This window comes from Rhineura floridana, chromosome 8 (assembly GCF_030035675.1).
Source record: "Rhineura floridana isolate rRhiFlo1 chromosome 8, rRhiFlo1.hap2, whole genome shotgun sequence".
In the NCBI taxonomy this organism is placed as follows: domain Eukaryota; kingdom Metazoa; phylum Chordata; class Lepidosauria; order Squamata; family Rhineuridae; genus Rhineura; species Rhineura floridana.
The window spans coordinates 55,829,420-55,842,111 of record NC_084487.1 but is presented as its reverse complement, the minus strand read 5'-3'; the positions used below and the strand labels follow the sequence as shown (position 1 = coordinate 55,842,111).

At 39.7% G+C, this 12,692-nt stretch overlaps 1 protein-coding gene across 5 annotated transcripts in view; it reads left to right on the top strand.

Annotated features, from left to right (window-relative positions):
- Nucleotides 1-12,692, top strand: part of VEZT (vezatin, adherens junctions transmembrane protein) — a 58,095-nt gene that overhangs the window by 19,969 nt on the left and 25,434 nt on the right. For 3 of the 5 annotated variants that reach the window (XM_061639543.1, XM_061639540.1, XM_061639544.1), the window contains exons 3-6: nucleotides 1,950-2,039; nucleotides 4,752-4,927; nucleotides 6,658-6,933; nucleotides 11,580-11,729. In XM_061639543.1, the coding sequence (XP_061495527.1) occupies nucleotides 1,950-2,039; nucleotides 4,752-4,927; nucleotides 6,658-6,933; nucleotides 11,580-11,729 (692 nt within the window). The remainder of the gene's footprint in view (nucleotides 1-1,949; nucleotides 2,040-4,751; nucleotides 4,928-6,657; nucleotides 6,934-11,579; nucleotides 11,730-12,692) is intronic. The other 2 variants (XM_061639542.1, XM_061639545.1) reach the window with 1 other exon arrangement.

Sequence of the window (12,692 nt, the reverse complement as noted above, 5' to 3'; positions counted from 1 at the left end):
TCTGAAAGAGAGGTATTCATGAATGTGCCTTAGTTAAAACTCTTCTTTGCTAAAAGAAAACATTAGTGAAATATTTACTGACTTAATAAACACTTACCTGGGAGTAAGTCCCATTTAACCCAATGGAGCTTACTTCTGAGTAGAGATGTATTGGATTGCAACCTTAGATTTGAAGTTAAACTCAAATGAATGGCTGCCCCAGTCTAAGCAATCTTCCCAAATAGAGTACTGTAATACTTTACAGTCGTGACCTGGTGTGCATGGTGGGAGTAGAGAATTGTTGTTAATATTGCCAGTGGGAATAAGTCAGAAGATGACATTTCAAGGTTCACGATTATCTTAAGAGGTGCTAAACACTAATGATATACAGTTTAGAATACTGTATTGCCATATTATGGTATTTTCAAGCATTGGTTTGTCTAGTATTTATGCCAATTCAGATTTTCATTAACTGACCAAGTTGGCATAAGTATGTTATAATGGCTTTGTTGCATTGGAAAACATTTTTTTTTAAATCAGGAATATGAACATAGATCAGATGTTCCCTACAAAGCAGAGTATGAGATCTCGACTTGCACTGTTACCAACAGGAAGTTAACCACTGAACAGTTTTCAGCATTCTTTCCGCCTAAGCTCTCTGTCTCCTTGAATTGAAGAACTAAGACATTTTCATGCAGTGTACAATAGTACAATTTCATGCAGTGGTTAGTATTCCCATGATATAGGGTTGCTCAGTGGCTCCTGCTACAAATGATCAGTTTTTATATGTTCCATCCAAGTGTGTCCATTGTTGAAGGTATGCTACTAGACTAGAGGGAGCCTTCTCATGTTCTCTTGACTAGTTTCTGAGTTCCTAACAAGGACAACTGATAGTGTTGCTACAGTAAGGCAGGGACAATATTTTCTTTATACAAAATGAGAGAATTGTAGAGAAACTGCACAAGATCACTATCCCCTCTTTTCTCAGTGGCCACAGAATGCTAATTGTCTGGGGCCTGGGAGACTTAAACCTGGGTGCAAATGGAAATGGAAGGGAGTACCCTTGAAAACAGTATCACTGACTGACTGACTGAAACACTGACAGGACACTGCAACATTTTGTTGCAGGTCTCATTAGATAAATTTTAGTCTGCCATTCCACACCCAACTATGTATTGAAAGAGAACAGAAATTGCACTTTTAATTTATTTCAACCTACCATCCTTTAAAGTACATTAAGGCCAATTAACTAAACACTGTTAAGTAATCCTGAGCGCATGCCCTACATTTGTCATGATGGCTCTGTATTATTTATTTGTTTACTTATTTATTGTATTTATAGTCCATCTTTCCTTCAGGGAGCTCAAAGTGGTGTACATGGTTCTCCCCTCTCTCCATTTTATTCTCACAACAACTCTGTGGGGTAGGTTAGGCTGAGAGTCAGTTACTGGCCCAAGGTCACCCAGTGAGCTTCATGGATGAGTGGGGATTTGAACCCTGCTCGTCCATTCCGTAGTCCAACTCTGTATCCGCTTGTTAAAAAGACTAGCCAATGTGATCTGAATCAAGCAGAAGGCATTTTGGTAATGTGTGAGGGTTGATAATAATCTGGACTTTCTTTATGCTTCATAAAGGCTTCAGGGGTTTCCCGATGTATTATTTCCCATGGGTTTTTTCTTAAACCATTTAAATGCTTCCATTGTCAACTGTTGGTGATAGATCATTAGGGAAAAAGGTGGCACCATGACTTAATAATTTTGTAGATTGGAAATTAACTAACTAATCTCAGTTTTGCATTAAAATTAGTATGTAATAAAGAGTCAAGAAATGACTATCTGATCTTGCATAAAAATCTGCTTCAAAAGGCATAATCTTCAAATGTAATTAGATCAGATGCAATCAATGAAGCCTGTTCTTATGTTTTTAGGATAATTGTTGTATTTATGGACTATTGCTTTTTTTATTTATAGAAAGGCATCCTGTCAAACCTAGCTGAGAAACTGAAAAGCTGGCTGGTTTTTTTACCAAATAAGAAAAAAGATGACGTACTTAATCAGTTGGTAAGCAGCAACTGTCCCATTTTTCCCAGCAGTGATCTGTTTGATTCTTTAATAAATACATTTCTTCCAGCTATTTTTAAAGCTAGGCCAATGGGTCATAGTTTGTTCTGCATAGCACTTGATGTTCAAATCTGTATGAAAGGAATCCTATAGCAAGGGGATCAAAGCTCAACCTTTGCGTGCATTCTGATGTTTTATGAATTATTACTTTATCGTTTTTGTTGCATGTTAGAATCAAACACCTCTTTTTTCACAGCTTAAAATAAATTACCTCATCCTTCTTAACATATATTTTTTCCACAGTATCTTGTGATTTTGTTCCCATTTTCCTTATTTATCTAGCTCTTCATCTAAAAGAGTTCTAGACATTCTCTAATGTGAGAATTGCTATTGAAAGATTCTGTCTCTCAATGGCTTCCGAATGGAATTGATGTTTTACTACACAGCCAAGTTTAATTTGCAAACCCATCTATCTCTGGGACCTATTTTTTGACTGAAGATATCATAGGAAGAAATCTATATGCTTCGTATTTCACATCCTGTCAGTTTATCTGTTCGTTTCATTTCACCAAACTATTCATATAGCAGTAGTGATTTTAAGAGTAAAGAGCGGTCAGGTGGCCCTTATAGATACTTTACATAGAACTGGGACACTTTTGGCCCTCTTTCCCATGCCCTTTATGCAGCCTATAAGTTAAGCCAAAGCATGTGCAACTGAAACATTTCACTAAATATGCTATTATGCCTTAGCCTGGGCTCCTACTGGGAGGAAGGGCAGGATATAAATTTAATAAATAAATACATGAATAAACAAATATTGCTTTCCTGTTACCACTGCTACTGTTTTCACCCCTTCTTCTGTTGTTTCCCATATTGAATGGTAAGTTCTTTGAGGGAGGGATGTTTCCTCTTGTGTTCTGTAAAGCACCATGCACACTGATGGTACTATGTTAATAATAACAGCAGCAATAACAGAAATGTTTGCATCAGGGTTGGCTAACCTTTTTTTGCCTGAGGGTCACATTTATCCTCGACAAACCCTCCAGGGGCCACCCCACGGGCACATGCTCGTACCAGCACATACTTTCTTCTCTTCAGGTGATCCATGCACATCAGTTGAGGAGGGAAGGTTTATCACCCCCACTCCGCTCAAATAATAGGAACATAGGAATCTGCAGGGCCTCGCCAGGCATGACTGACCCCTTGAGCATGACTGGGCCCCAGGCCTGCAGCACTATAAGGTCAAAGACCTCCCTGATAATAGGCAGTCCGGACTTAAATAAGCCCGCCTGCCCCACTTACCTGTCGCATCTGTGCACATGCCATCACCCAAGATGGCAGCAGTGTCAACCCTTAGGGACACCCCCGCTACCATCTTGGGTGATGGCAGACCTGTGAGACACAGCGCACAGGGTGTTTGCACTGATGCAACAGGTAGGTGTGGTGGGCGGGCTTTTTAAAGCCCCGACACCACCTGTACTGGGGAGTTGGGGGTCCATGGGACCTTCCACTTTGTGATCCACTACTATGTTGGGCTGCTGAGCTCTGCAACCTGGCACTGCTGCGTCTGAGGCTGCTATGGATCGCTGAGCGGGAACTTCACTGTCCCACTCTAAGGAGGGGGCCCTTGGCCAAGGCCCAACCTGGCTGCCTGCTGGCACCAGCCCTGGGAAGCTGCTTTATAAAGAATCAAACCACTGGTCCATCTGTTGGTACTGCCTACCATTTGTATTGTCTACACTGAGTGACAGCGGCTCTCCAGGGTTTCAGACAAATTTCTCTCCCAGTCCTGCTGTAGATGTCAGGGATTGAATTTAGGACCATCTGCCACTGAGCTATGGCCCTTCCAATAATAAATATGTGGCTATATGTGCAACCTGTGTTTCTAAGGCTAACTGCAGATCCTAAAGTATCTCTAGAGGAGGCTGTACATCACAGGAGCATGCCTTAGTCAGATCATTGGTCTATTTAGCTTAGTATTGTCTGCATTGACTGGCAGCAGCTCTCCGAGGTCTGAGATGGGGAACTTTCCTACTCCTATCTGGACACGCTGGAGAATAAACCTGGGATCTTCTCCATACAAAACAGATTATCTGTCACTGACCTATAGCCATTCCCTAATCCAATGACTTGGCAGGGGGTGATTTGCATTCTCATCAGGGGCATTAGGCTCTGACCACCTCAGTTCTGTGTCTATTTGAATTCCCCCCCGCCCTTTTTGCTGCTGCTACCAATGTTGGTGAGGCCTTAGGGGAGGCAGAAATTTTTGCTTTGGGGAATGGATCAGAACCCTGAACTGGGGATTAGCCACCTCTGTTTTACATATTAAAACATTTCTGCTATCTTTTTGGCACCTTTTGAAGGCTTTCCTCTTTCAACAAGCCTTTTAAGTTGAGACCTATCCCAGTCTGCATCTGTGTCAGAATTGTTTAATATGTTTTTTAATAATGTTTTTAACCCTTTTTTAAAGTTGTTTTTTTCTTTAAATGTTTTTAATGCTGTTTTGTTTTAATGTATTTTAAGATCTGTTTTTTATGATGTTTTAAAGTGTTTTAGTGCTTTGTTTGCCGCCCTGGGCTCCTGCTGGGAGGAAGGGCGGGATACAAAATAAATAAATAAATATTAAGTGGTGATAGAAAAGTTTTCATTATATTTGAGAAATGCTGGTGTATGAGAAATTGGTCAAACTGATGCTGTTTTTCTTATATTAAGGATGTTGGTTTTCGCTCGGAGGCTCTCTGCACCATCCTGCAACAGGAAGTTCTGCTGCAGGAGGATGTTGAACTGATTGAGCTGCTTGACCCCAGTATCCTGTCTGCAGGGCAGCCCAAGCAACAGAAACATGGACATCTTCCAACGCTACGCTCCCTAGCAACTCCTAATATTTGGTATTGCCTTGAGCTGTGTGCATGCTGTGTGCATAGACTACATACTCTGTTGGAGGAAGCATCTCTTTGCATATCTTGTATTGATCCTCAGTGCTCTGACAACTGAAAAGTTCTAATTTTTTAGTGATCTTTCTCTTCTGTGGACCCTTTCCTTAAAGAATGTATTCTGGACTGTTTTAACGTACTCCTTTCCTCTTTGATAAGCTTATTTGGGGTTAAGGAAAAGAGTGAGCAGTGTCATAAAGATTCTTTGTTTTCTTAGAAGTTGCAACAAGTTTTTTCCTCCTTATCTTGAGAGAGGCTTACTATACAAGTTTGCAAGTCTGGTGATAGAAATTATGTAATACTTCAGTCTCTGGTTTTTTTTATATGATTCTGTTTGTTATCCCTGTCCATTCTTTAAATTACATGGGTTACACGTGTATAACATTGTAATGTCCAATATTCAAGAGCTAGCATTTGATAAAAGTAATGGGGAAATGCAAATTCATCATACTTTACAATGAGCAAGAAAGGAATTGGATGTATTAATTTATGCTGTCTGTTGTGGTGTTCCTGAAGAGACTTGTATTTTGTAACAATTTGTCAAAATACCAATTTTGCAAACATGACAAAAACAAATGAGAGAAGCTTTGTTGTTCATATATGATTTTAAGAAAAATAATGAGCAAGCTGTTCAAAAGGTTGCTCATGATAAGGGCTTTTAGATTCTGCTTCAAAATAATAAGTGCACGCAATTGGACTGTGGTGGTCAGGATAAATGAGTCTGAATCTGGGTGGGGGGGGACTCATTACTGCAGGGTTTACTCTTTAGGTCATACATTTGAAAGAGTAATCTTATCCGATGTATACATTTTAAGGAAATGAACATATCCTAGCTCTATCAGTCATTTGCTTTAGATATGTTAATCCTAATTAATATAGGCTGTAATGTTTAATCAGGAGATAAATGAATCGCAGCTTCAGTAAATTAAGTGGGCTGTTTTATAATACGAGTTCCCCAAATCCAGGGGCCCTAATTTGCACGTAATTAAGATTGTATGCTAATTACAAATATTTTACTGTTATTTTGTACAGAAAATCTAATCTTTTTGTTCTTAATGCATTGTAATTTTTAATGCAGTGTAACAAAAGGCTTCTGCATGCAGTTGAGTGCTGGAGTTAGAATGGGAAAGGGGGCCAGAGGGGCTATTGAACATAAGTAACCTGTGCTGCAGTCTGAGTATCTGTATGGGTGATCTTTGGCTAGAAATCAAAATTTGGTTCTGTGTTCCATCTTTAACCTAAAATATTAACAATAGACTACAGTTCAGGGCTTTGTAAACTATTCTCTCTTAGCCCACGTTCTCCTCTCTACCCCCAAACTATGGATATAATAAGCTGTATTGGCATTAGCAAGGCAATAAAGTTCCATCTCCAGAAAATGCTCTGTGTATCTGTATATCTATGAATATCACTTTTTACTTCATATGACAATCATACTTGCCATTGTTATTCCTTCATTGGCTATAACAATGGAAGGGGGAGAAAACCCTATTTCTCACAAAATGATTAAGTAGAATACTAGTTGCACAATTTGCCTTATATCTATAATTCTATAATGGCTAGGACCTGGTTTTGTTTTGTTTTTAATGACAGCTGGACACCAGCTTGCATGTGCAGAATCTGGACAAAGCTTGGAAAGTACATTACTCCTTGGTGTGGCTCATATTGGCTTATTTGTTTTGCAGGGATATCTCATTACTGCTTGCCTTCATCAGCACGCGGGTTATTCTTCCTTCTTTGTGGAATGGATCACTTGGATTGGTGTGGGGATTAGGCTTGTTGGTTTACATGTGCTTGCGAGGTTTGGACACATTGAAGATAGCCAAGCTGCAAATGTCCCTAAGAAAATGCCATTTCCAGCTAGAAGATATAGTGACTAATTGCCGAGCCTTCACTAGCCTTGTGAGAAAAGCTCTACGGCTCATTCAAGAAACTGAAGTCATTTCCAGAGGATTTACTCTGTGAGTCTGAATTTTAGTTTTGTTTTTTTAATTGGTTCAGGCATAGCTGTTAAATAAATAGCAAAGAAACTTTTCCTTTAAATGCCTAACTCTAAGATGTGTCACTTATTTACACAACATATTTGTCACTGCTATCCCAAATAAAGGGTAACAAGGCCATGAATGGAAACAATGTGTTTTTTGTTATGATGTTTGGCAGAATTTCCCGGTGAATTCTGTGTAGGTGTTGCAATAAAAGGTAGCTGCAAAAGAGGCAGTTTTCTAGCTGGGTGGTTGTGCTATTCCTAGCTGTAACTCTCATCCTTGGGACCTGAAGTCTTGGGACCTGAAGTATGAAGGACAACAAATATATATTAAAAATGAGATGCATGTCTCTTCTTTAAAAAAAAAAAACCCTGTTGAAACAGCACTTATCTTTTTGCGGTTGCCTGCTACCAACCATCTTCAAGAGACTTGAAACATTGTCATATACTTGGGTTGCAAGTACACCAACAAGAAAAAGTACAAGTGTCTCTTTGGAACCAGTTTTCACTTCACAGATAACATGTTTAATTTTTCAGAGTCATTTAGCTCTCTGAGTATTTATTTGCATTATTCAAAACCATATTTTGTTACATATCATTCAAGAAGAAAGTAAATGGTAATTTGCATAAGAAAGTAATTTTACAGATTATGCATGGCACAGAAACTCCTCCCCCAGCACTTCAGAAGGTTTAAATACAACAAAATTGAACATAATGCACTTAGGAGACAATTTGTTTCTATAATTTATATGACTCACTGCAGTGAGTCAAGTTACAAGAGTTAAAATTCTTCTGGATGTATATTGTCTTCAAACATTGCTCTTTTCTACATCATACTTCATACAGAAAGAGAAAGAAACAGTAATATCCACAGCTTGAGTTGCTTAAGGATTCTCATGTACATAAAACATTTTGATCTCTACTTACAGAGCATATGCTTCCAATACCAGATCAACACAAGCAGCTACATGTAAAACCAGAAATGTAGGCATTTTACAGAGAACAAATTTTCCAAACATAAACGATAAGCCTGAATGGAGCTTTGCTGACAAAAATACATTCTCTTGTGGAATGTTTAGGCATGTTTTAAGGCAATCAAAGTCTGTTCTGGACAAAGTAGCATACAATTAGGAATAGTTAATCCTATAGTTAAACTAATACTTCAAAAGAGCTTAGTGTTAGCGAGTGAGTCCTGAGGCAAAATATTTTTCCTTAATTTTAGCAGATTAATACAATAGTCTAGGCCTCCAGCTTTTAAAAATAAAAAAAAGTTAGTGGCTAGGATTCAGCTGAGAGAGAACACGAGCAAAAGCCACTTCCATTTCTGCAAGAGGTCTGAAGTTTCATCTGTTGTTTACTGATCCTCAGGAGGAGTTTTTCAGGGTATGGAGTTGAGGAATCCCTTCTCATGAGTCAAAGTTGCAGAACCAGTATGCTTGGGTGGTTAGGGTTGGACCAAGACTGGAGAGACTCCTACTTGGCCATGAAGCTCACTGGGTGTAAACATTGTATGTTCCCCTTTTATTGCATCTAAGACTTGTGTCATATGCTGCCCTGAATTTTTTGAAGTAATAAATAAAATAATAATAATAATAACACATTGGATTGGAGGCACAGGGTTTTCAGTTCACTGTTTTTGATTTTGTCTTCCCCTATAAAAACAATTTAGGTGTTTTTCAGGAGCTTTTTTGTTTTGCTAGCATAATGCCCAATGAAACAGGTACACTTTTCAGCAGATTTGTGTTCTGTTATAAATTTCTAGAATGCTTCCGTATCTTGAAATAAAGATAAAAAGACAAGGAAATATTCATTGAGATAATGTTTTAATATAATTAGGCTTCCTGCCAATCAGTCTTAGGACAGAAACCAATTTAAAAGGTAGTCTGTTAATAATATAGCAAAAACATTTCTAACATTCAGTTGAAATACTGTCAGATAGCATATATTTCATAAAGTTAGTGTGTATAGGTGGTTTATACACAAGTCCATTTTCAATGTTCTGCCTTCCTTTTTATCTCTTGATTCTTGCCCGCAGCAGCTTTTCCATGTGATGATCAACAGATATGTTTATGCAGTTTCTGCACTTGTTATAGGTGAATGGAAGTGACATATGAGTTTATCAGCCTGGGCAAGATTTATGCTGCTATTGCATTCTGTCTATGATGTAGTGTCTTCTTGTTTACCATACTTTAATATTTTTTTAAAAAAACGTGTCCAAAAGCAGCAATGCTTAACATTTCAAACATCTCAGCAGTTTTTTTCTTTTTTGGATATACAATATGACCTGCTCGTTCATTTTAAAGGAAAGTGTGTTTTCCTAGATAAAACAACTTGCCATGGTTATTCATCTCTTACAATGTAGTGCTATACATCAGAGGTAGGGAACTGGATGTAGCCAGCACACCAGATCCTGCATTGAGCAGGGGGTTGGACTTGATGGCCTTATAAGCCTCTTCTACCCACTATTCTATGATCTCCCCCACCACTCACAGGTCAAATTTGGTAGGTGGGTGGGATTACCCACCTGTCATTCACTTGACATCATAATGACATCAGGTGACTGACACCTGCCAAAGTTCAAAAGAAATCATTGTAAGCACCAAACTGCTTTCAGCACCAGTCAGCTGATTGTTAGTTGCATGGAGCCTCTCTGAAGTTTCTTGCAGGCCAATTGAGGAGGCCTGATGGGCCTAATTAGGCCTGTGGGCCAGAGGACCCCACCCCCTGCTATACATACCTACTTAGGAATAAGTTTCACTGTTTTCAGTGGAGCTTGCTCCTAAGTGAGTGTGTATAGGATGTCAGTGCTAGTCACCTATAAGCAGGAGTATTGTAATCTGCTCTATGTGGGGTTGCCCTTTACAAGTTCTCAGAACTATGAAGGGTTCAAAATGTGAGCACAAGGCTATAGGGGCAGGGTACAAGGAACACATGGTGCTAAATTCTAAAATGGCTGCATTGGCTCCTACTTGGTTTTCAGGCTCAATACAAGGCGCTGGTGTTAAAGCCCTCAGCTGTCCAGGTCTGGAAGATGTAAATGTTTTCCTGTTCCCATTCAAGCCAATCTGTAGTTTAATATTGTCCTTGAGTCTCTGAAGGTCTTTTCACCATTGAAAATATGGTGAGCGAATACCCCGAAAATGGCCTTTTCAGCACCACCAAGACTTTGGAAGTACCTACAAAATTAATTTTTGGGAAGTTTATTCTGCCCCTTCTTTCTTAGCTTTTCAATGACAAGTTAAAATGGTCTTGTTTCAGAGAGCTCTTGTGACTCTCTTGAGTTTAAGCAGTCTTCTGCCTACTCTGCTGAAGTAGTCTACTCTTAAGAACTTTTTCTTTGTTTTGGATTCATTTTTATTGTTCAGTCTTTTTTATTTTATGTCATATTTTTAACAATGATTATGTTAACTACCTTGTGGTATGAAGGCCTGAAAGGCGGGTTATACATATTTTAGATAAACACATTTTTTAAATTCAAACTACTAAAAAGGCTACTGGTTTCTGGTTTAGCATTGATAAAAATAAGTTTTTTGTTTGGCTCTTGTGCCCATCATTGCTGGAATTACAATGTAGATAGGTTGCACTCCAATATGTGTGCTCACCTAGAAGTGCATCTGCTATAGGTAAATTGAACTTTGATTTTATCTGCTCCTAATTTTAATGACGGTGTGCTAAAAGCAACAACAATGGGTAGCAGTTGCTTGTATGCCATACAGGCTTTGGAAGACCACAGTAAAACTCATTTGCCACTTATACATCTTTTTAGATTAAAGAAACAATTCTTTTTAGAAAATATGAAATAAGTGACTGCAGACTTTGTAGAATGGTAATTAATGGGGGGGTGGAAACAGATATGACTCTTTCTAAATAAAGACAAGCAGTCCTAAAGGTCATGATATTTATGTAAAAAGTGTGGTATTTCTTTTGATTTTCAAAGTGGGCTTCAAGTTAAAATTATGTCTTGGATTTTATACACAACAACTAACAATGTGTGGGCCCTTCTCAGCTTCCGTAATTTATAAAATAATGAAATAATCATTCTCTCTCTCTCTCTCTCTCTCTCTCTCTCTCTCCCCCCCCCTCTGAAGGTACAGTAGGGCCCCACTCATACAGTAGATTAGGTTCCAGACCCCTGCTGCAAAGCAGATCACCTGTAGCATGGGGGTCTGGAAACTAACCCGCTGATCACGCCTGAGGAGGAGATGATCAGCTGTAGTGCACTACAGCTCATCTTCTCAGGCAGGATCCGCTGTAGCGCAGGGGTCTGATCGCACAAGAAGAGGAGACGATCAGCTGTAGCGCACTATAGCTTATCTTCCCCTCCTCTGGCTGGAGCACTGGAGTCTGATCGCCCGAGGACAAGATCAGCTGGAGCACGCTACAGCTGATCTTCCCCTCCTCTGGCGAGATCAGCTGGAGCGCGGGGAGCTCCAGCCCCCACTCCAGCTGATCGCCCCGCTGGTGCTGTATTAGCGGAATGCCGAAAAGCGGGGCACCGAGAAGCGGGGCCCTACTGTATATTCTATGAAATGAAAAACATCTAAGACAACAATATTAATTTATATTGTATTTTTAACATTATTTAGGACATCTGTACAGTTGTATCACATTTTACTTTTCAAGTTTGCTTGACAGGGTCAGTGCTGCTTGCCCATTTAATAAAGCTGGACAGCATCCTTGTCAGCATCTCATCGGTCTTCGGAAAGCTGTTTACCGATCAGTAAGAGCCAACTTCAGCGCTTCAAGACTTGCTACTCTATACATGCTGAAACAATATCCTTTTTGAAATAGGACATACAGGAAAAGGCTAAGTAGTTGTAATGAAGAAGAAAGATTGCTGGACAGTTTTTATGTTCATTTTGTTTTTACATCTTTAGAACTTGCACAAGCTTTGAGTTTATTGTGTACACTTGTCCATGGCCTTAATATCCTACACATTCACATTGTTTGGTTTTATTTGTTACATTTTTTTCAACCTACGCCCAAAGAGCTCCGGGTGCAGCATACATGGTCTTACCTGTCCCTTTACGCCTGCAAGAACCCTGTGAGACAGGTTAAGTTAGGGACTGACAGAGGTCACCCAGTGAACTTCATGGCTTAGTGAAGATTTGAAACTGGGTTTGCCTGGTGTCAATTCAACACCCAAGGATGGGGAACCCTGGGCTAAAGGTGGTCTACCAGGCCAAATTCATTACTGGTTCTGTTTTGTACCCTCTTTGAGTGTTTTTGCCTGGCTGGAATATGTCCTCAAATTCTGATAGTGCTTCTTCCTTGCCTGGGCAGAGAACAGCGATGGGGTGAGCGAGTTTAGCATCTTCCTTACTGTACACAGGGTAATGTAAAATTCACATTTGTTGCTCTGCTTGTTTTTGCCTCTGGCCTTGCTCACCACTGCCTTGTGACCCGTGGAAGGTTGCCCAGAACAGACTATGTTCCTTGGGCTGAAAATGGCTCCCTGTCCTTGCTCTAACTGCTGCTCCACACTAGGATATTGCTAGAGGCAAGAAGTAGCAGCTGGCAGCCTGTGAAATGAGTGGAGCAGAATTTCTGCCCATGAACCCTGTGGCCTACATCTCCCACCATTCCTTTCAATCCCTCTTCCATCTTGCTCTTCCCCTAATCATTCCATGTTTTCAGACACATACTGTCTAGTCTCATACTTGTTTACTCAGAGGAAAGTTTCTCTATATTCAAAGGCACTTACATCCCAAGCAAGTGTTCATAGGGTTACAAACT